Source organism: Ipomoea nil, unplaced genomic scaffold (genome assembly GCF_001879475.1).
Source record: "Ipomoea nil cultivar Tokyo-kokei standard unplaced genomic scaffold, Asagao_1.1 scaffold2283, whole genome shotgun sequence".
Classification (NCBI taxonomy): domain Eukaryota; kingdom Viridiplantae; phylum Streptophyta; class Magnoliopsida; order Solanales; family Convolvulaceae; genus Ipomoea; species Ipomoea nil.
In genome coordinates this window covers 2,013,045-2,036,959 of record NW_017618711.1, presented here as the reverse complement: position 1 = coordinate 2,036,959, position 23,915 = coordinate 2,013,045, and the positions used below count along the sequence as shown (strand labels likewise).

The window sequence follows — 23,915 nt, the reverse complement described above, 5'->3', positions numbered from 1 at the left end:
AAAAAATTGAAAAATAAATTAAATAAAAAATAAAATAAAGGCGTTTTTATTTTTTTAAATTTTTTTTAAATAAAAATTTATTATTAAAATTTATTAAAAATAATTTAAAATTTATTAAAAATGCCAACTCAGCTGCCACGTAAGCAGATAACCTGCTAAAATTGAGGGTAACCTGCTATCAGGTGAAATTGCACATTTTTAGAGTGTTCAGTGGCCTAATTACACTTTTTTTTCGTTCAGTGGCCTAATTACATTTTCAAGTTACGTTTAGTGGCCAATTTGAACCTTATTCCTTTTTTTTTTTAAAATTTAGTGATCTGATACTCTGATGGGACTATCACATTATGTTAAGTGGCCAATTTGGGATAACTTGTGGCTGTGGGGGCCACTAGGATTGTGACGTTCGAGTCGACGTACGTGTACGAGCCGGGTCATCGAGTCATGGCAACTAACAGAACACGTACCAGGAAAGAGAAGACAATCAATCCCGGGGAGCTTACAAAAGGTTTTTGCTTCTACGCTTACACTCAATTTCGTGGCCTTTTCTTCGGTTCCGCAATCGAATTTAGAGAGAGAAAGTGATAGAGAATCACAAAAAAACAATGGGAAATGCCTACTGTTTGTTTTTCGGCTGCGTAGGGCAGGCGAACGTCGGCGTGGTGGAGAAATGCGGTCGGTTCCAGAAGCTCGCTCAGCCGGGGCTACACTTCTTCAATCCTCTCGCCGGCGAGTGCCTCGCCGGAATTCTCAGCACCAGGATCTGCTCTCTGGACGTCAACATCGAAACCAAAACCAAGGCAGGCCTTCAATTCACCAATTATCTATTATTTTTTTCCCTGCAACCCTACTCCCTTGTTCTTAATCTATGTTCTGTAATTGAGTCAACGAGTGTTGTGATCGCCCTGAAGTAATCTAAAGTTTGGAATAGTGATCGGCGCATCTAATTAACACGATCAACGTCAAACGTGTTGCTTGTTTTGCTTGAAAATTCTCCTTGAAAAAGTCAGGGATCCTTGTCCCTGGCGAAATTAGCACAGTGAATTGCAAGGAGTTGTATAAGGTGTTGTTCTGTGGTGATTGTACCAGTTATCTCATTTAATTGCTACTCACAATTTTTCGGCTTCCTTTTTTTCCTCTGTAAAGGGAATATGCCTGTGAATCTGAAACTGTATCTCAACGAATCTGTTATAAAAGCAATCAACAACTGGCATTAATATTGTGCTGTAATGACTCTTCAGATGAATCGATGAAACTGCATCTTAATGATTAGTTGTGGAAGCAATCTGCAAATGGCGTAAATGTTATGCTGTAATGAATATTTAGACGAATTTGAGAAAAGTGTAGCCACTAGTTGCATGGCCTGCCTCAATAACTTGTTCTTACATTTTTGTCAATAATGCTTTTATTTTTTCTCAAGAATCTTTACTGCTTCACAAATGTTCAGGATAATGTCTTTGTCCAAATGCATTGCTCTATCCAATATCGAGTGATCAAGGAAAATGCCGATGATGCTTTCTATGAGTTGCAAAATCCCAGGGAGCAGATTACAGCTTACGTATTTGATGGTAATTTTTCATCATTCTTTGGATCAATCTTAGTACTATGCTGAATATCTTGACTATTTGGTTTTCTTTATTCTGTTTATATAATGTTATTCTATTTGCATGTTTGATTGTTCAATTATAGTCGTCCGGGCCCAGGTTCCCAAAATGAATTTGGATGAGCTTTTTGAGCAAAAGGATGAGGTTGCAAAGGCTGTCTTGGAGGAACTTGAAAAGGTAAGTTGATGATATCAGTTTCACCCTGTATTTGCTTAGTAACCATAAATGCATTAACTGCATCCTTATATGTGAAGGCAAGATAGTTTCAATGCCTTATTGTACTACAGGTGTAAATATGTAATGATCATAAAATACTTTAGCTTTTCTGTTGTACAATAAAATATGAAGTATATCTATGTAGGGTGTACATGATTTAGATTTAGATTGGTTCCATTGTTTGGCAAACCATAATCCAATTTCAATAACACAAATTGCAGCAATCCAAACTAAAATCCAAACCATTCCATTCCGTTTGGATCAATTGGGTTTCGAGTTCCTGAACATCACAATTCTTTTTGCAACCTTACTGCAAAATCCTTAACTGACTTTTTGCATAATAAGCATATAAGTATATAACTAATAAACATATTACAACTTATTTCTGTTCTAATAAGCAATGTTTGAGACCCAAGGAAAAAATTATTTGTGTTTTATTATTATACTCTGTGCACAAGACAAAATTTGGTGTATTTACAATTTATTTTTATTATATATATAGGAATGAAAAAAAATAGGTGTGGTAGGTTGTATTCTGAATCCAATTTTGTTAGAACAGTACAATTAATGACTAAACTAATATATTTCATTTTTTAGATATGTTGGTACAAAAACCAATTGGTTTTCAGGTTATACATGAAAAATTGGATGGATTGATTTGATTTGGATTGGTTTGTTGGTTTTCAGATTTGATTGTACACCACTATTTCCAAGTGCTTGTTTGAATTGGTTCACTTTAATGGGATATCACTGGATGATGCCATGATGCTTATACTTTAGCAGTCCTATATCGTTTTGCCAGCTGCTTTTCTTCATTCTGCACTTGCTGATGCATTAGATATTCATTGTTACTAAATAAGAGAATGGATATTTGAAGGACGTACATATATTTTCTATCTTATGGTATTTTTGCTCTTTAGGTGATGGGAGCATATGGTTACAACATTGAACACATACTGATGGTTGACATTGTCCCTGATGCATCTGTGCGCAAAGCAATGAATGATATAAATGCAGGTAAAAATGATGTCCTAAATTGTGTAAATGAAATAGGTTGTTAAATATAAAATATGAATTTTTGTTTCTAGAATCCATAGAAAATTTGTTTTAAAATAGCATTCTTAATATATAGAAGGGAGTCATTAGCATACTATTCTTTAAGGATTTTCTGGACAATTTTGAGTTCAACTGCACATTAAGTTTTAATTTTATGGTTTAGAATTTTACTGAAAAGGATATATTTGGTGTTGGAAGTGAAATAAAAAAAAAAAAAAAAAAAAATCTTCATAGCTAGTATGTTATTATTCCTATAATTGCCCTGGAGTGAATTTTTAGCTTCAATTATGAGACTATTATGTTGTGATAATGGAATTGTAGTTGGGTTTTGCTAACATTATATGCCAACCTAGTGCTTCTTGTGTCATGTAAAGGAAAGCAGATGAATATAGAATTTTAATAGCGCTCTCCTACTAATAATGCTCGTTGATGTTGTATATTAGCGCAAAGGATGCAGCTTGCTAGTGTGTACAAAGGAGAAGCAGAAAAGATTCTCCAAGTTAAGAAAGCTGAAGCGGAAGCTGAATCGAAGTACCTGGGTGGAGTTGGGGTTGCTAGGCAAAGGCAGGCAATTACGGATGGGTTAAGGGAGAACATCTTGAACTTCTCTCACAAAGTTGAAGGTACATCAGCTAAAGAAGTGATGGATCTCATAATGATCACTCAATACTTTGATACCATCAAAGACCTCGGGAACACTTCAAAGAACACCACAGTTTTCCTACCCCATGGTCCTGGCCATGTCCGGGACATTGGTGAGCAGATACGCAATGGGATGATGGAGGCAGCCAGTGCAAAGGTCAATGTTGAGTAATTCTTCAATGGTTCTTATGGATACAAACCAGCCTTATCTTTCTATTTACGCCAACCTTACATGTTCATCAATTACTCGTATTTGACCATTAGATCTTGAGCAGTATGAGTTCATTATAATTTGGTTGATGTTATACATTTTCCATGACCTCTCAATTTCTCTTTTATTAGGTTATTTAGTATGTAATAGTTCATTTACAGCTTATACCCTCTATTGGTGTGGTACATAAATTGAGGCAATAATGTTCACATGCAAAGACATGGAGTTTTTTTAATGGGAAATTTGGATTAGCTTTCAATATTCTTAATATTTACAATTCTTTTTATGTTTATTTTAACTTTTCCGAAACTTTTGTATCAAGAAGTTTCAAATTTTGAATACAATTAGAAAGTTTGTAAGGTTTCTGTTTGAAAATTTGAAATATGACTTCTGGAAGTCATTTTTTAGATATTTTTTTGTGTTTGAGTACTCACGTATTGTCAATTAATAACAATGGGAATAACAATGGATTGAATGTGATGAATGGAAATGAAAGGAAACAATATTTCCAATGATGTTGCACATTTTAAGACTCTTATGAACCGTAGTTCTTAGGTACTAACGTTAGTACTAAGTGGCTCAGTTGAAAAATTGGAGAAGTTCAATGGATCAACTTTCAAGAGGTAGCCTAGCAACAAAAATGTTATTTTACTTAACTACTCTTGGCTTGACATAATTCTTGACCAAGAAAGTTCTTAATGTGAAGGAAATGATATGTGAGTGTTTTTGAGGTTTGGAATTAGACTTCCAGGAACATGATATGCGAGTGTTTTTGAGGTTTGGAAATTAGACTTCTTTTTTCTGAAACTAAGTGCTCAACTGTTTGCACTATATGTTGTACAATGTATATAAGAAAATATGTCCATAACTAAGGAACTGTAAGAATATCTGGATCACAAGTACAAAAGCAAGGATGTCACTACAAAGAAATTTATAGTTGACCGATTTCTCGACTTTAAGATGGTTCATTCCAAAATCATGCTGAAACAAGTTGACGAGATTCAATTGATCTTCAACGAGATACGTGAGGAATGTATGGTGGTGAGTGAAGTCTTTCAAATGACATCCATAATCTACTTGTTGTCTCTAGGTCGGTAGGACTTCAAGAACTACTTTAGTCACAAACTCACAATTGAAAGGAAATGAACCTGGAGCAGTTGGTCTTCCTGCTCCAGATTGAGGAAGATAACAGGAGAAGTGACAGGAAAGTTCTTGTCATGGGTGGCGCTAAAGCCAATCTTATGGAGCATGGTAAAATCTCCAAAAATACCAAAAGTAACAAGCAAAAACTTGGTCATAAGGGTGATGTTTCCAAGAACAAGTTTCATGAAAGATGCTGCAATTGTGACAAGATGGGTAACAAGTCAACTGATTGCCTGATTGTAAGGTTCCTAAGAAGAAGAACAAGAATTTACAAACCAACGTGGTGGAGCAAAGTAATCAAATGGAGGCCAAAATCATCTTATTAGCCATGGTGATTAAGGTGAAATTGGTGGGCTCAATCCAATCGGAATGGTTCATTGACACTGGTGCAACAAGGCACATTTGCTTTAATCGAGAGCTGTTTAGCACCTTTAAGATTGTTGATGATGAGAACGTGTTGATGAGAAATTTTGTTCAATTTGATGTGGAAGGCATGCACAAAGTGGTTCTGAAGATGATCTCCAAGAATGAGCTAACTCTGAGCAACATGTTGTACGCCACATAAGTACAAAGGAATTAAATTTCTAGCTCCTTGCTAAAGAAACATGGATTATGGACGGTGTTCGAGTAAGATAAAGTAATTTTGTTAAAATTAGGGATGATTGTAGGAAAAGACTATGTAATTGATGGGCTTTTTAAGCCCAATGTAATTACAAATAAAGTTAATTATGCATACTTGTTTTAGGTCTTCCAACTTGTGAAATGGTAGACTATGTCATATTAATTTCAACTCTATATGTAGATTAATGTGAATAATAAATGTGAGATTTGTGTTGATGCAAAATTAACGCAAACACTTTTTAAATCAATTGAAAGATAAATTGAACCACTTGAATTAATTAGTGGTGTAAACGAGTCGAGACGAGCTCGAGCATGGGTTGGCTCGAGCTCGATCGAGCTCAAAAAATGATGCTCGAGCTCGGCTCGGCAATTTTTCGAGCCGCTCGAGCTCGGCTTGAGTAGCTCGATTGTTCGAGCTCGAGCTCGAGTTCAGGCTCGATTTTAATCTCGAGTTTGATCTATTTGAATTCATATTTTAATTAATAGTAAATATTATTTTATTCATACATAAATAATAAAAACTTAAAAATATTCAAAAGTCCAAACTTCAAGATTTAAGATTTTCCTAATTTGCGAGTTTTAAGTAATATATATATATATATATATATATATATATATATATATATATATATATATATATATATATATATATATATATATATATATATATATATAGGGTTGAGTTCAAATGAGGACAACAATATATAGAGGACTGTGAGGACAAATAATGGGCACACAACAAATTAATACCAGGCACACAACTTAATACATAATGGCACACTAGAATAAATGTAAACATCAGGTTTCGAACTCAGGCTCTATAAATTAACAAATCTAGCACGCGACATACAAACTGTGACACACGACTACATTCGGCCATGCACACAACATATCGGCTAATGGCACACACTACATCTGTCCTCACAGTCCTCTATAATATACTTGTCCTCATTTGAATACACACACACACACACACACACACACACACACACACACACACACACATATATATATATATATATATATATATATATATATATATATATATATATATATTTATCTATTTATCTATTTATTTAATTATGGCTCGCGAGCGGCTCGACGAGTCACAAGCCTAGAATATTTGAGTTCGAGCTTGGCTCGTTTATTAAACGAGCAACTCGAGTTCGACTCGAGCAGCTTGCGAACACCGCTCGCAAGCCGCTCGGCTCATTTACACCCCTAGAATTAATCCATAGTGATTTGTGTAATCATAAATTGATACGAACGAGAAGAGGTAGTAAATACTTTATTATATTTATCAACAATAACACACATTACTGCTATGTATATTTGCTTAAGAGTAAATATGAAATCATCGATGATTCATTCTTTATAAGAATGAAGAGGAAAACCAACTTAATCGGGAGATTAAGAGGGTTAGAAGTGATTGAGGTGGTGGATATGAAACACCTTAAAAGTCATCTGTGTATTAGTGTGATGTGATCATTTCCTACATTGTATGGTAGTGTACTGTCACAAATTGCTCTTTTATGTTTTATGGCAATGTGAACTCTTATAAAAGATCATTTATTGGTAACAATTATTTGCTATAGGCCATTGATGTTGAGATTATCTTACATCTCATAAATAAACTTTATAGCTATAACATGAAGTGAGCTTCTAGAAACAATTGTTAAGAGTATAATATGTGGCATCTTATTCTTTGATTTCATACCACAAAATAGTGACATGGCTTTGTCAAATTGCACCTGTTGTTGCTAAAACTTAACTTGCTCTTGTAATAACAATTAGTTGATATGGGCCTAAATATTTTGATTTATCTCACACCTTATGTTTTAAGTGGAGTTATAATCTTGAACTTTAAATTAGCTTTGCCCGGAAGGCGAATTCATAGCATTAATTATAGGATAACAAAATTAAGGCAAACTATATGACTCTAATGTAGAAATTGTATTGATACTAATTCAAAAGTCAATGATTATTTGTTCAAAAGCCTATTTATGGCGCTAGTTTTTTTTTTTTTTTTTTTTTTTTTTTTTTTTTAATATTGAACGTGAGTTTTGAACATTAAAGATCTCAAATCTTAGTAATTAAAAAATGATAGTGCCCATTTTTTTTAAATATAGTTTACCCAGAATGAAAATTAAATGCACTAGTTTCATATGTAACTCTTTTAGACTAAAACCTATATAGTGAATATTTGATCGATAAGGATCTACAAAACCTATGTTAATCCCTAAAGGATTGATGTGATCAACAAATTGTTATAATCATCCTTTGAGTTAAATTTAAGTTTTCGAAGTGTTAAACCCGCTACTAGATATGACCAGTGCAACACTATTTATTTTTGCAATTGGAACTCTGTAAGTGGAGCATTATAGAGGTATAATTAATAAGTGACTCTATCAGTCTTCTAGGCTAATTACCTTATAGTCCAGTAGTAGTACATACCAAAAGCATACTAAGTAGTATGAGTATCATTGCCTATTTTCAATCACCTTGTACTCCAGTAGTAGTACATGACCAGATTATACTAAGTATTTTGAGTGTCATGAAATTTTGAAAGGAACATCAAATACTTAGTTTTTTTTTTTCTTTTTTATTTTTGTGGGATTATACTACCTAAGATGTTGAAGTATTCCCTTGCTTGATAATGTGCATGGTCATTGAAATATTTTTCCAATAAGGTCTAGAAGATCTAAAATAGAGATTAATATTTGGGTGACTAATAACTCATGACCTATGATCCATGAAAGAATTCTTAAATTTATATCTTTAGTGCTATGCTATTCAATCAGAAATATATATTTTATGATCATGTCATAAAGTGATACTACATGATAAAATTCTTTTAAATGCTATGTGCATGAAAACTGTAAGTGAATCACATCATGCCAGTTTGCCTAAAGCAAACGAGTTGTGAATATTTGATGATGATGACATCTCATAAGTTTGAAAAAATGGATTTTAGAGATGTCTCATCATTTATACTTCTATTTGGCATTTAATCTCTCTAAGATTATTGAGTACTCTAATAATTTTTGTTTAATGTGTATGTTTCCTTATTTGAATAATATGAAACTATTAGAGAATTGCATATACTTCTGAGTACTCATTATGTTGCGATGTTTTAAAAATTTAAAGACCCAACTCTTTTAGATTATGTCATGAGCAGTTGGGCCACTTTGGGCAAAATATAATGAGTCAAATTTGTACTAACCTTGTTGACATCATATATATGTCACACAATAGTAAACCTCCTTCACATGAATATTTTCTAAAGCATGTGTGAAGGAGAAATTTCTATATTATCTGTTTATTTTGGGGACATCCAATTTGATATAATACTGTTTTGAATCCAAATCTAACTCACTGCATATCATAACTATTCCCCCATACACATAGTACATGGCTCAAAATCGAACATTTCCTCATCTACATTTCTTTATTAGTGTGTAATTCATTTTGATGTGTCACCACCATAACGTACCTCTAAGGGCTATCAAAGAAATTAGGTAAACATGTTGGTTATAAACTCCGTATGTTGCTAACTACCTAGAGCCATGATAGGGGACCAATATATAATTTGGTACGCTGACTGCATACTTTATGAAGATCGTTTCTCGGCATTAGGGGGAGATAAGAACCCAAATTTAAAGGAATGCTGAGAAGTATCATGAAATAAAAAGATCTTTATTATTTAAACCCACGTACTAGTTAGATTGATTTATAAGTTCAAAAGATAATCAATTTGCAATTTTAGCAAATAACCTGTCAAATATATCTCTTGATCATACTGATCAAGAGTGACTAGGTCTCATATACCTTCCCCAACTTGAACCAAATATATCTACTGACACTCCTTGACACAGAAGCGTATGAGATCTATTAGTGTAAGCGATAAGTATCATAATACTAGATTTAGTAAAGAAACTTTGTCACTCTTGAAATCGATTAAAAGAATTATGCCTTGAAGACCTTTGTCCAAAAGACGAGAAAACCCTATTAAACTTATAGGTGCACCAAATAATCATACTGGGGATGTGAAACTAGGGGTGTTAGCAAACAGAGATTTCGGTAAACTACTCGTATTTGTATTCGGTAAGCGTTCGTTTATGTTCGTTTATTCGTTTATGTTCGTTTATTAAAGTAAACGAACATTAACAAACAAAATTTAACGCCCGGTTAATAAACGAACAGAGTCTGAACAGTTGTAAGCTCGTTTGTTAAGAGATCGTGAACAAGATCGTTTGTGTTTGTTTAATAATGTTCGCGAACAATCTCGTTTAGTGTTCGTTTAATAATGTTCACGAACAAGCTCGTTTGTGTTCGTTTAATATTTATTTGTTTGTATTCTCTTTGTAATTGTGTTACTTGTTTGGTTATTTTTCCTGAACATAGATTATTTCTTGTTCACGAACGAATTGTGATTATGAACATGTTCATATGTTTGGTTATTAAGCATTTACAAATGTGAATGAACATGTTCGTGAACGTGTTCATTAATGTTAACGAACACGTTCGTGAACGTGTTCGCGAATGTTAACAAACACTAATGAACGCTTAACAAATGAACATGAACATGATTTTCAAAAACCTTAACAAACGAACATGAACATAATTTTCAAAAACCTTAACAAACGAACATGAACATGATTTTCAAAAACCTTAACAAACGAGCACGAGCACGAACACTCACACTCCAAAAACCTTAACAAACGAATACGAACAATGTCTAGAATTGGCTGTTTTAGAAATTGCCATGACTTCTATAAATATGGGAGACATTTATGAAAAGATTATAATTGTCGACAACGCAATCGCCTTTACAAATTGCTTTCGTTATACGATAATCTGGATCCAGAGTTAGACACTAGAAGTGTCATGACTATTTAACATATAAATGAGCAATTAAGGTATAACTCAACTCGCTAAGATAAAATGTTCTCTTTATAACACGTACACCATTGAATGTTAACTCTGTAGGTTACAAATGTGTGTTTGTATGAAAGAGAAATAAGAATGATGAGGGGGTACATGTGATATAAAGCGAGTTTTGTAGCCAAGAGTTCACACAAAGACCCATAATTGATTTTAGTAAAATATATTCTCCCGCAATAGATGACATCATTGGCAGTAAATAACAAATTTAGATATGCAGCTAATATTTATTTTGAAAAATCTCCGATGGATTTATAATTCTCGAAATGAGAGAATATGAAAATCGCAACATGTTTGCTTTTAAATTACAAAGGTCTTTATGTGACCTTAGAAGTTAATAATTGATTGAGTTTTTCCTCTTGAAGATGAATATGCGTCATTATGTGTTCTTTAAAAAATTGTTAATGGAGTGATTTTTTTGTTTATTTATTATCTCGGTCGGTGTTGATGGTATAATCATCATTGAAACACATAAAGAGCTTGATGATATTAGCTCATAAACGGAGTTTGAAATGAAAGACTTGTGAAATCAAGTATTGTCTAGACTTGCAGATCAAGTATCTCCTTGAAGGAATGTTACACACCAGTTAGCCTGCGTTGTAAAACGTCTTGAAGATGTTTTATATTGATAGATATCATTTACTTATCACACTAACGATTGTCCAATCTCTTAAAGTAGATAAGGAACCGTTTAGACTCGAAGATGATAATGAGGATACCTTATGACCAAATTTCCATTACTTCATTGTCGTTGGAGCATCACTTTAGGACCAGAAGTTGCGATGAAATTGATAGCAACATTTAGTGTTCCTTCTATGATGAGATATTGAAATAATGCTTAACACATCATCTGATATTTTCGAGATACAAAGATTTTGACATTTATGTGAGAAACCAATATATGATTTTTGATAGGCTACTTAGGTACTGGCATTTTGTTTGATCCCCATGATGCCAAGTCTCAAACTGGTTATGTTATGTTTTCATCATCAATGTCATATATGAGGATGATAAAGTTTATGTTGCACAAATGATAAATGAGTATGTTTCTAAATATTTGACAAAACATATATAGTGTCAAAATTCAACCCACAAGAGCTCTAGAAGAGTCACAAGATATTCACTCTAGTAATAATCTAGAAGATTTGTACACAAAATCTCTTTCTAGACTTACTTTTTTAGAAATATATTTTTATGTGTGGGATTTGAAGATTGTTGTCTTCAAGGGGAGTGTCATTTACTTAAATCAATCTTGAAGATTGGGTCTTGAAGACCAACCGTTGTACTATTTTTCCTTTGATTGAGTTTTGATATTATTTTCTTAATTAAATGTTTTTTAATGAGGCAACTAGTGCAACACATGAACATATTTATATCATGTACTCTTTTCCTCACTAGTTTTTTCCCATTAAGTTTTTCTAGTGAGGTTTTTAACGAGGCATGCGTATGTATGTGATGGAATAATATAATATGCATGCCATATTATTGTTATTATTATTATTATTATTATTATTATTATTATTATTATTATTATTATTATTATTATTATTATTATTATTATTATGTATAATAATAATGATATTAATTAGTCAAAGAGAAGAGGTCATCATGGCAAGAAAAAATAGGGAAGGCTACGGGAAGTTACAACTGATGACATTATATAAAGATTCTGGGATGTAGACAAAAGGGGGAGAAATCTCATATATAAAACCTTTTCTTCTACATATATATTATGGATTCTTCCTTATACTCCATGGCCATGGCCACCTTATGTATATATACTACACCTACAACTACTTAGTGGATTTCGGCTTGGCTTAGCCCAAAAAGGCTCGTGGTTTTCACCGTATTGGTTTCCACGTTAAATATCTTTGTGTCTGTCTATTTATTTATTGATTCCCCGCAATCATCACTTCATAATATTCATTTATATTTTCTCCATGGAGATGTTTATTCATTAATTGGATTAATTAACACGGACCCCCGGGTTAATTAATTCCATCAGTATGATATAGTAATGTCCAATGGGGAGTGTTGTGAATAAATATATGTGGACATTACTAAAGGTATTATACTATGATAATACATCTTCATCCTTTGTAGTATTTGCAGTTATACACTTATACTAGAACTGTATATATCTTGTATATATTACACTGAAGGATGATTAATAAAAGTTTGATTTTTTCTCTATGTATCTATTGTCTTATTCCTCAACTTTACTGTATATTGTTATATCTATTCACGCGAGGATACATCTGTTTCACCACAAAAATGTCAATTTTTAAAATATTATAGACTATAATAAATTAAAATATTACAAATTTACTCGTTATTATTAATTTTCTATTAATATAATTTAAAAAATTTACATATCAACTTATTTTAAATTTTATGAAAATTTTTAATTAAAAATAAAATGTTTTACATGTCTCATTTTATAATAGTATTTAGTTATACAAAACACTCGTACCCTTAAATGTTACTCCGTATTTTACATACAATCAGCTGTAAACAACTAATTTACTAAACACTTTTTTATAACTAACTAATACAATCAGCTGGTCAAATCAACTAACACAATTAATTATCAGTTAATTGCCAAACACCCCCATATGATCAAAATAAATGTAAAAGCCTAAAAACACATCCCCATCCTTTTTCCGATTCTTTCATTTTATCTCTATTTTGTGAGTTTAACTTTTCCGCATCACTATTTAATCGCTTTCATTTTTTTTTCTCTCCGATCATTCTCTCATTTATCCTCATTTTATAGGTCCCAATCATGAACATCATATATTACATTTATTAACTTTACTATTAAATTTATAATTATAATTTCAAAATTTGATTTTAAGTCAAAATAAATTAATTAAACAAACAAATAAAATAAATTTGAATTAAAAAATGAATTTCAAAATTTAAAAAAAAAAACAAAACAAAAACAAAAACAAAAACATTGATGTTTAAAAAAATTAAATAATTTTTTTTAGATATATTTAAACAAATAATAATAATAATAATTTTTCGTCAACAATAACTTTTTCTTTTTAAATTGAAACACTGATGGTGGGAGACAGTACCCACTATCACGCGTGCGTTACTAGTGACGTGTGTTTTGAATGTTTTACGGTGTTTGTTAGTGTTTTTGAATCATTTTAGATCAAAGATATGAGCAAGGGGAGTTCAAGGATGAGTTTGGAGCAATTTTGGACAAGTTCGGGAAAACACGCCATATAACTCACCACCCCCAATGATGTATTTCCGTATAACCACACTCAACCCTGTAAAGTATTCTAGCATATACTTTGAAAACATTTGATATCTTTATAGCAATAAGCTAATCTCAAATCATCTTTAGATTATCATATTCTTTCTAGATGCTTGCACCCTATAATATCGTCTGAGATAAGATGTAAACACGAGTAATATATCTAATCTCATAACAGAAGGAATTGAGGTTGAAACTACAGAATAAAAATAAAAACAAAACAATAAGGAAGAGTTAGACATTTTACTCGTCACTTTGCTCAAAACTTACCAATAGTGAAACTATACATGCTATATTATCTATATATATCCCATTAATATAGACATAACATTTGATTCAAATCAAACAACCATAATTAAGTTGACCAAACTTTACTTAACAAGTCTTGTAACTACTTAAATTGTCTTCTTCGGTTGAGAGGGGGTTAACGAAAATACACATCACTTTCTTCTTAATTTTCCTTTTCTTTTCCGAGCAACCGTAACACCCTCCTCCGGCCTCCCAGACCCACCGTCAGAATATTTTTTCCTCCCCTTCATCCCCTTCTTTCATCTTTCTCTTTCTAATCTCTCCCATTTGAAAATGCCCTAATACTATTATTTCACATAAATTTTTAAAAAATATGATCCATACAGTTGTAGTGATTGTATGTGTGCGTGCACATGTGTATATGTGTGTGTATACATATGGGTATGTTCAAATAAAATAACCTCTCATGCAAAAAAGTAACGACCGATCTCAACTGTCCATATGATCAAAATAAATGTAAATAAAAGCCTAAAAGCACATAGACAAAAATTTAAGATACAATTTTAATAATAAGGCATCTCCATCACTTTTTCGGTTCTTTCATTTTACCTTCATTTTGTGAGTTTAATTGTTCCACATCACTATTGAATCTCTTCCATTATTTTTCTCTCCAATCACCCTCCCATTTCTCCTCATTTTATAGGTCTCAATCTTAAACATCATCTATTACTTTATTCATTTTTACTATGATTTTAATTTCAAACATATAATTATAATTTCAGAATTTGATTTTAAATCAACATAAATTTAAACAAATAAATAAATAAATTTGAATTAAAAAAAAATTCAAAATTTTAAAAAACAAAAACAGTGATGTTTAAAAAAAACAAATTAAAATAATTTAGATCTAATAATAATAATAATAATAATTTGTCAACGATAATTGTTTCTTTTTATATTGAAACATTAATGGTGGGGGATAGCGTGCATTACTAGTGCGTTACTAATGGTGTGTGTTTGGACACACGGAATCTCGTCTCCCTTCTTCTTCAGAATAGAACTTTATCCATGAAAAATTTTTCTTTTTTCCTCTCATTTATCTCTTCCTTTTGAAGTAATAATAATAATAATAATAATAATTTGTCAACGGTAATTGTTTCTTTTTATATTGAAACATTAATGGACTGTCCCCCACTATTACGCGTGCGTTACTAGTGCCTGCATTACTAGTGGTGTGTGTTTGGACACACACAATCTCCTTTCTCTTCTTCTTTCGGATAGAACTTTATCTATGAAAAATATTTTTTTTTTCCTTCCATTTATCTCTTCCTTTTGAAGTAATAATAATAATAATAATAATAATAATAATAATAATAATAATAATAATAATAATAATAATAATAATAATAATAATAATTATAATAATTTGTCAATGATAATTGTTTCTTTTTTATATTGAAAGATTAATGGTGGGGCACAACTGTCCACTATCACGAGTACGTTGTTAGTGCTGCGTTACTAGTGGTGTGTTTGGACACACGCAATCTCCTTCCTCTCTCTAAGAATATTATTTCACATGAATTATTAAAAACTGTGATCCATACAGTTGCAGTTGCTCTCTGTGTGTGTGTGTGTGCGTGTGTGTGTGTGTGTGTGTGTGTGTGTGTATGAGTGTGCTCAACTGAAAACAATTCCTTATATAAAAAGTGAGGAATAATATTAACCATCATAAACTTTATAATAATAACTTTGCTTTTATCTCCTTAATTTTCAACAACACTCAATAGTTTCTCTACCCAAATAGATAAATCAGATTGACTCTTTTTTTTTTACCTAGGAGTATTTCTTTATATGAACCTCCCATATGTGTGTGTGTGTGTAAGCATGTGTGTATTAGCGTTTTTTGGTATTATAATAATAAAAAAAGTATTCCCAAAAATCCGAGAATAGCTATTACCATGGGCTTCTTGGGAGTGACTATTATCCTGGTTAGCAAAGTGAATAACTCATTTTCAGGAGTGTTATTTTCATATTATAAGTTTTATAACTAAAAAAAAATTACAAATTTAAATACGAAATTATTTTAAATTTATATTTAATTATTAAATAGAACTGATAATAAATAACTTAGGGCATCCCCAATTAGGGGGTTCATCCCAAACTTTTAGAATAGTAAAATCTTCATGAGGAAGCTTTTGACAATTGGGAAGGGAAGCTTTTGCCAAAATTTTCCTCTTGCAAATTGAGGGTGCATGTCAGAATTTTTTTTTTAAAATAATTAATTAAAGGGTGAAGCTTGTGTTACACACGCCCGCTAGGACGTTTCAGAGTGACCGTCAGCTGGCGGCCACTTTGAAATTATATTTATTTGATCGTTGCCATTGGCAACGCACAACCATTTTTCTGACTGTTGCCAATGGCAACGACTAATTTTCCGACCGTTGCCATTGACAACGGCCATATTTTGTGTCGTTGCAATTGCAACGGCACATCACACATTATTTATTTTTATTAATAATTGTTCTTTTTATTTTTTTTATAAATATCACATTTTTCACAATTTTTAACATTTTTCATTCTACTCCCAATTTCTATACTTCTCTTGATCCATTCAACTCTCTCAATTAATTTAACCGCTTTGTATTTTAATTTTTTATGCGCTTGAATTTATTTTTAACCGCCTTGTAGTTTAATTTTTAAGTAATTATTTATTTAATTTTCATTTTATAACGATCGTATTAATTAATTAGGCGTAATATGTTTATTTTAATTAAGTTTGGAAATGAAAATTTTAAGCAATTATTTGTTTAATTTTCATATTTACATATGTTCATTCATTTATTTTTATTTAAAAATTATAAATTTATAAATCAAATAAATAAAGAAATAATTAAAATATGGAGATAAAATTGTGGGTGCACAAAAAATTGTAAAATTTTTTTAAAATGAATGAAAAACAGGGTTTTTTTTTTTAATAACCTCGATTTGAAGCTCAACTAAGAAGACTTCATTATCACACTCCGGAGTGTGAACGGTACAAGACTTCCGTTATCTGCCGTGACGGCCGATGATTTCGTCTTTTTCATTGTATGCTTTGAAATTTAAAATTTCAAATCTCCGCCCCCCATTAATAAAACCGCTTCCAACGCTCATGCTCAAACGGTCGAATTTCCAATTCCTTAAACTACTACACTCTCTCTCTCTCTTTCTCCATCTCTCTCTACTCTAAGCTTCGTGTGTCCGAAACCCAAATCCGAATTTGAACGAACGACTCTTTCTCTGGCTTGCTCGGCAATCGAATTTCCACATCTTTGAGGTACATTCTCTGATCTAGTGCTTATTTTCTTCGTTGTCTCTGTGAAACTTTTTGAACCAAAATCTGTAGCTTTTGTTTCTTCTTGGGATTTTTTGTTTTATTCGGTTTCTGGGTGATAATAAAGTCGTACTTTATGTACTTTTGTATTGCGGATCTGTTCCGATTTGATACGGCTTCACCTGAGCTGTTTGAAGTCTCAATTTCTAAAATGAGCTCTGGATCTGGGTAGGGTTCCACCGATTAAGGAATGGTTACTTGAAAATTAAAGTTGGATTTCCAAACATAAATGGAAAACAGAAATTCTTAAGAGCGGAATGGTACTTTTGGCAAGAAACAGTGGTGGAGCTGGAGATTTCCTAGGGTTTTCTCTGTAAAGAAACGGCTAAGCTCTAATTGCTTATTGAATATTGATTATAAGTGTTAAATTGGATGAGTAGTAAGGTTCTGTTAGTGAAAGGATTAAACTTGTACTAAAGATTAGGTTATTCCTCTATAAAGACTGGGATTGATTTAGTTGCTTTTTCAGATGGATTATGATAGTTTAACTGGATCATAATATGCTTCTAAGTTCTTAAATTAAAGTATATATTTTTAGTTATTATTTGCAGATCCCAACATTTCCCCGGCATGTCTAGCTCACAAGGGGATCCACTTTCACAAGTGGAAACAACGTGTGGTTCGCTGCTATATGAACTGCAGGTAATTGTAAATCTGTAATTACAGTTATGTTTCTTGGTTTTTTCTTCCCTTGCCTCGGACTCACCGCTTTTGATTTGGCCTAGATAATATGGGATGAAGTAGGGGAATCTGATTCCGAAAGAGACAGAATGCTGCTTGAGCTTGAACAAGAATGCCTCGAGGTATACAGGAGAAAAGTAGACCAAGCAAACAAGTGTAGAGCTCAGCTAAGGCAGGCAATTGCAGATTCTGAAGCAGAACTTGCAGCTATTTGTTCTTCGATGGGGGAACGACCAGTGCACATTCGACAACAGGTAAGCACAACTAACTGGTCCCTTATAAATTTGCAGTTGATTTCTCGAATTTTTGGGCATTAAGTATATATTCGAAGTCCCAATTAACTGAATCTGAAATGTTTTTAGAGAAAGGTAAATTATTTTGGGGATGATTAACTGCTCTAAAGGATTTTTACTCTGTTTATCAAAATTTAGTGTGAGCAAAACTTGAAAGGCCTAAAGGCAGAACTCAGAACAATTCTTCCGGAAATTGAGGAGATGAGGAAGAGGAAGTGTGAAAGGAGGAAGCAATTTGTTGAAACATTAGAGCAGATACAAAAGATCAAAAGTGAGATTCATAGGTCTGCTGGACACCATTCTAGCAGCGCAGCAGTGGATGAAAATGATCTATCTTTAAGAAAGCTTGAAGAGTTGCACCGAGAACTTCAGGAACTTCAGAAAGAAAAGGTCCATTTCCTTTCTGCTGCAGCAGTATGATAATCTGTTAACCCCTCTTTTGAAGTTTTTTTCTTTTCAATAACACCTTTTCTGGCCTGCAGAGTGAACGCCTAAAGCAGGTAATGGACCATCTAGGTACTCTGAATTCATTGTGCTTGGTGCTGGGTATGGATTTCAAACATACCATCAATGAGGTCCATCCAAGTCTTGGCCAATCTGAAGGAGCAAAGAACATTAGTGATGATACCATACAAGCTTTAGTTGTAGCAATCCAGAGATTGCGAGAAGTTAAAATACAAAGGATGCAACAGGTATATACAGTATTGAAGTTTTTTCTGGAGATACTTTAGCTCTGTGTATTATTGGAAGACATGGTTGACCTTTGAATCGTCACAGGTGCAAGATCTTGCAACCTCATTGTTGGAGTTGTGGAATTTGATGGATACACCAGTTGAAGAGCAACAGATGTTTCAAAGTGTTACTTGTAAGATAGCTGCCTCAGAAGCTGAGATAACAGAGCCAAATATGCTCTCTGTGGAATTTATTGATTATGTGAGTAATTGTCGTATCTTCTATTTTTGGTGAGTTATTTTGCCTTTTACGTGTCACTAACATGTTTCTTCTGTGGTTAAGGTTGCAAGAGAAGTATCGCGTTTGGAAGAGTTTAAGGCAAGCAAAATGAAGGAACTTGTTTTGAAAAAGAGATCCGAGCTAGAGGAGATCTGCCGAAAAACACATATACTTCCAGATTCAGATAACGCTATGGATGTTGTTATTGAAGCTATTGAATCAGGTATTCAAGTTTTAACTGGATATATATAATAAATGAAATATCTATTTATGATGATATATTAATACTAAGCTCTCTTTATTCGTTTTCTTTTGGAAAAGGAGCTGTTGATGCTGCTAGTGTGCTCGAGCAGATTGAGCTTCAAATAGCTCAAGTTAAAGAAGAAGCTTTTAGCCGTAAAGAAATACTTGAAAAGGTTGAAAAGTGGATGACTGCATGTGAGGAGGAGTGCTGGCTCGAGGAGTATAATAGGGTTCGTTTTCTTCATTTGAACTAATTTGCTACTTAATTGTGCATATCAATGCTAAACATCACTTTTTATTCACACCCAGGATGATAATCGCTACAATGCTGGACGAGGTGCCCATCTTACCCTGAAACGTGCTGAGAAAGCTCGTAATTTGGTTAATAAACTGCCAGGTACAAGTTTTGCTTTCAGTATTGTATATATAAAAAAAGGGATGCACAAATGCTTGATTTTTCATGTTTTTTGTTGTTTAAACAGCAATGGTCGAGGCACTGGCTTCGAAAACCAAGTCATGGGAAAATGAAAGGGGAATTGATTTCCTTTATGATGGGGTATGATTGACCTTACCTCTTTGCTGTAAAAATTAAACTTAATTGGGAAATGCCTGAATGTGGTTTTACTTTCTGATTATAGATTCGTCTTCTTTCCATGCTCGAGGAGTATAACATTCTAAGGCAAGAAAAAGAGCAGGAGCGCAAAAGGCAGAGGGTATGATTGCCTGGCCTGATCAGGCCACTAACACTATCTCAAAGAGAAATTCATTGATCTGTTCATAATTATTACCTCTTTCTTTTAACCTCAGGATCAGAAGAAGCTTCAAGGACAGCTGATAGCTGAACATGAGGCTATTTATGGATCAAAACCAAGTCCGATGAAGAACCAAACCAAGAAAGGTCCCCGTTTGTCCTGTGGTGGCGGGGGGGCAAGTAACAGAAGGATGTCTGTTGGAGGCCTGCAGACTCCCAAACCCGAGATAGTCCATCCCACAAAAGCAACTCCCAATACTACCCGTCAAGCTAAGAAGACTGAGCGTGTTCTTCAGTATGATCCCCCGGCTGATGATGGGTTCTCAGCTTTATCAGCAGGTATGGTATTCTTCTCTTCAGTGCTGTCAAATAATCTCAAATTATGTTTTCTTGGCCATCACAACAGTATTCTCATTGGGTTCTGCTGAATTTAGGGAGGAGAGGTTTGGACATAGCTGGTCTTCCTATGATGAGGAGGCCATTTTCGCCCATTTCTTCAACAGATTCATCAAGGTCGAACGCCACCAATGTCTTGGATGAGCTGAACAGAAAGCAACAACAAAGCGAGATGGTTCAGCTTCAGAAAACACTGTCTACACCGGTGAAGACAATCCCAATCCCGAACCCCAATGTCGAAGAAGAGAATAGAACTCCAATGGCAATGCCAATTCCCATCCCTTCAACGCCATCAACCATGTCCATTCCCATGCAGACAGCCATAACGCCAGCCCCTCTCAGCGTTGTTCCATACAATGCTGCTGCCAAGGCCGTGGAAGAGATGATGAACGAAGAGATCGAGTATTCTTTCGAAGAGAGGAGGGCTGGATTTGTTGTTCCAAGAACACACATAAAGACTTTGATGCAAGTCTGATGATGATGATACAAACATTAGATGTATACTATCTGTCATTTCTGGTTTCTGAATTTGGTCTAGTTGGTAGTGAATATGGTTGGTTTCTTGTGAAGCCAATTCTATTGGCTTCTTCTATTTGTACATTGTCTGATTGTCTACGACCTTAAGCGTAGACTACTGGATAAGTAACATTTGTTCCATCTGTGCATTAAGCTGGTTTTGGTTCTAATTTATTTTTCTATATTTATATTTATATTCATTGATTATAATCAATGAATAATGGACACCTTGTGCTCAATTGGGACCCATCATTGAAGAAAAGTCCAAACACCTTGTGCTCAATTGACACATTTGTCTGGGGTATTGATTTTGGGAATTACAATACTTAAAGAAAATATATTTTATTTCGAGTACTATTGTTAATTTTAAAATTTCATTTCCTTAATTATATTTCATATTTTATTATTTTAATTAAGAGAATTTCATATACAAATTAAAACTGCATTAGTCCATACAAATTTAAAAATTAAATTCTTTTATTGTATGGTTCAATTTGTATTGCATAAATGGCTAGAAAGACTGAAAGAGACATTGATACTACTTTTATTGAACCTATTCCTATATATATGTGTGTGTGTGTGAGAGAGAGAGAGAAAGATGAGTAGATGTTTTATTTATATGACATATATAAGACGAGTGGGGAAGAATGTCTAGGGAAGATTATCTGCAGGTGAAGTTTGGGTCTGAAAGCTGATGTCTTCCTGCGCTGACAGAGGAGAAGCAAAACTGCCTAAGAAGAACAGTGTGCAGGTTCCCACATCGACAGAAAACAAAAGGTGGAGCCAAGCAGAGGCTTATAAAATTGGGTCGCTTGTGAATGGATTCCATACTTACCTGGACGGGGTTAATGGGCGATCAACAAGGCCCATGGCCTAGGTTAATGACTTTCATTGCACTTTGAAAGGGTGTTAATCTAAGGTCTACCTTAAAGGTAGAGTCTACGTCATAATTTGTGATAGTGGGGCCTGCGTTCGCGCGGTCCCTATCCAATTTTAAGTTAAAAGTTTGGGCTTTTATTAGTGAGACTCATCTATGTTATTACCGGCAATTTATATCTTACATCATGGTGCGCGATGCACTATGCGTTCAGATATAAAATGACGTTGTTTTAATTTTTTTTTTTTTGAAATTTTTCGCCCCAGTGAATGGCAATAGTTTTTTCTTAAAAAAAAAAACCCGCTGTTCAAGAATGTACATAATGTTATATTAGAATACACATAATGTTATACATGAATGTACATAATTATATAACAAAATATACATACTCTTTTTAAAAGATAATACACATAATCTAACATAATACATAATAAACATAAATTTTTAACATAATACACATCAACTCTTAACAGAATACACACAAATTTTCTGATTCGGATGTATATAATTGTATAAAAAGAATGTACATAATTGTATAAAAAATACACATAACTGTATGAACCAATACACATAATGTTGTGAACAAATACACATAATCTCAGCAACTTTCTACCGCGCCTCCCAACACTACTCCAAAACGACGTCGTTTTGGGAGGCGCGCGGCGCACAGAGCACTGTGGTGTAGGATATAACGATTGGTTATTACCCCTTTTCAATGATTGGGTTTCCTTTATCAGGCCTTTTTGTTGGGGCTCATGTATTTGCAATGGTTATACTGTGCAACTTTGTGTGGTGTACACGCTTATAAAAAATGACGTTGTTGCACATTTTGATTTTTTTTAACAGCATCATTATGTTGTTCATGGTTCTTATTCATTTTGAATATTTAGTTCATTCATTCTGAATTTTTAGCTCATTTATTCTAGATTTTTAGTTCATTTAATTCATTTTGGATATATAATTTTATTTATTTATTTTTTTTTTAAAATGAGACGTGCATTTTTAGTCAAAACGACGTCGTTTTTGTAACTGTGTGCACACAATTGCACAACATAATTTGTCATGTACTTGATTTATACTCCGTACTTAATAGTCTTTATCCAATGTAACTATTATTATAAATATATTTATTTTTATGTTTGGTATATACCTAATTTATTTATGACATTATTCCTATCTCACATGTTTTTTTAATACTTAAGCTCGGGCAACTCAATTCCTCTTATATATCGAGTCGGAGTGTGGGGGTCTTTGGGATTGAGCTTGGACATCTCAATTCCTCTCATATACTCTATCAAATCGAAATGTGAGGACTCAGTTCTTTTCATATACTATATTGAGTCGGGATGTGAGAGACCTTAAGGGAGGATTCAACATTTTGATAAGAATGTTAGCTTAGATTCGTATCATGCATGCTATTATTGGTAGTCATGCTAAAACAACAAAACAGATATTTGAAGGAAAAATATTAGAGATCTTTCAAGTGAAATTGGTGTAACCTCTGAAATTTCACTTCATGCATGGCATGATGGCAAGCAAAATTCAGCAAGCTTCAATCTTCTAGGATTTAGGGACAACTATACTAGTGTATATATATATATATATATATATATATATATATATATATATATATATATTTTTTTTTTTTTTTCCTTTCACTCCTTGTTCTTCATCTTCTTCGTTTGATTTTGAATGTAATATTCATCTCCTTCATCTTTCCTTATTGTGATTTTAAATGAAAAAAAAATGAGTGAAAAGTAGTTTCGAATTGTGATTTTAAATGAAAAAAAAAAAAGTGGTGAAAAATGCAAGGAAATTTAGTTTGAGAAATTGATAGCACTTCTCAGCATCATCATCCCATAAAACTATAACTTCACACT

General features: G+C 33.0%; 2 protein-coding genes across 3 annotated transcripts; both read left to right on the top strand.

Annotated features, from left to right (window-relative positions):
- The first annotated feature begins 467 nt into the window (after positions 1-467).
- Positions 468-3,987, top strand: LOC109151387 (protein PPLZ12). Of its 2 annotated transcripts, XR_002049293.1 has the most exons (6): positions 468-797; positions 1,445-1,565; positions 1,687-1,778; positions 2,738-2,834; positions 3,317-3,754; positions 3,798-3,987. XR_002049293.1 is itself a non-coding variant. In XM_019299395.1 (5 exons), exons 1-5 carry the CDS (start codon positions 603-605, stop codon positions 3,685-3,687), a joined length of 876 nt encoding a protein of 291 aa, XP_019154940.1. In that variant the 5' UTR covers positions 468-602; the 3' UTR covers positions 3,688-3,987. The 2 variants fall into 2 exon arrangements, 1 of the variants encoding a protein (XP_019154940.1); XM_019299395.1 differs by having other exon boundaries at positions 3,317-3,987.
- A 13,111-nt stretch (positions 3,988-17,098) lies between these two features.
- On the top strand, positions 17,099-21,336 carry LOC109151069 (65-kDa microtubule-associated protein 3). Its single transcript, XM_019298979.1, has 13 exons — positions 17,099-17,270; positions 17,866-17,969; positions 18,053-18,262; positions 18,440-18,691; positions 18,784-18,993; positions 19,079-19,234; positions 19,316-19,475; positions 19,574-19,725; positions 19,805-19,892; positions 19,978-20,051; positions 20,134-20,208; positions 20,303-20,585; positions 20,681-21,336. Exons 2-13 carry the CDS (start codon positions 17,898-17,900, stop codon positions 21,115-21,117), a joined length of 2,169 nt encoding a protein of 722 aa, XP_019154524.1. The 5' UTR covers positions 17,099-17,270; positions 17,866-17,897; the 3' UTR covers positions 21,118-21,336.
- Positions 21,337-23,915: the final 2,579 nt, after the last annotated feature.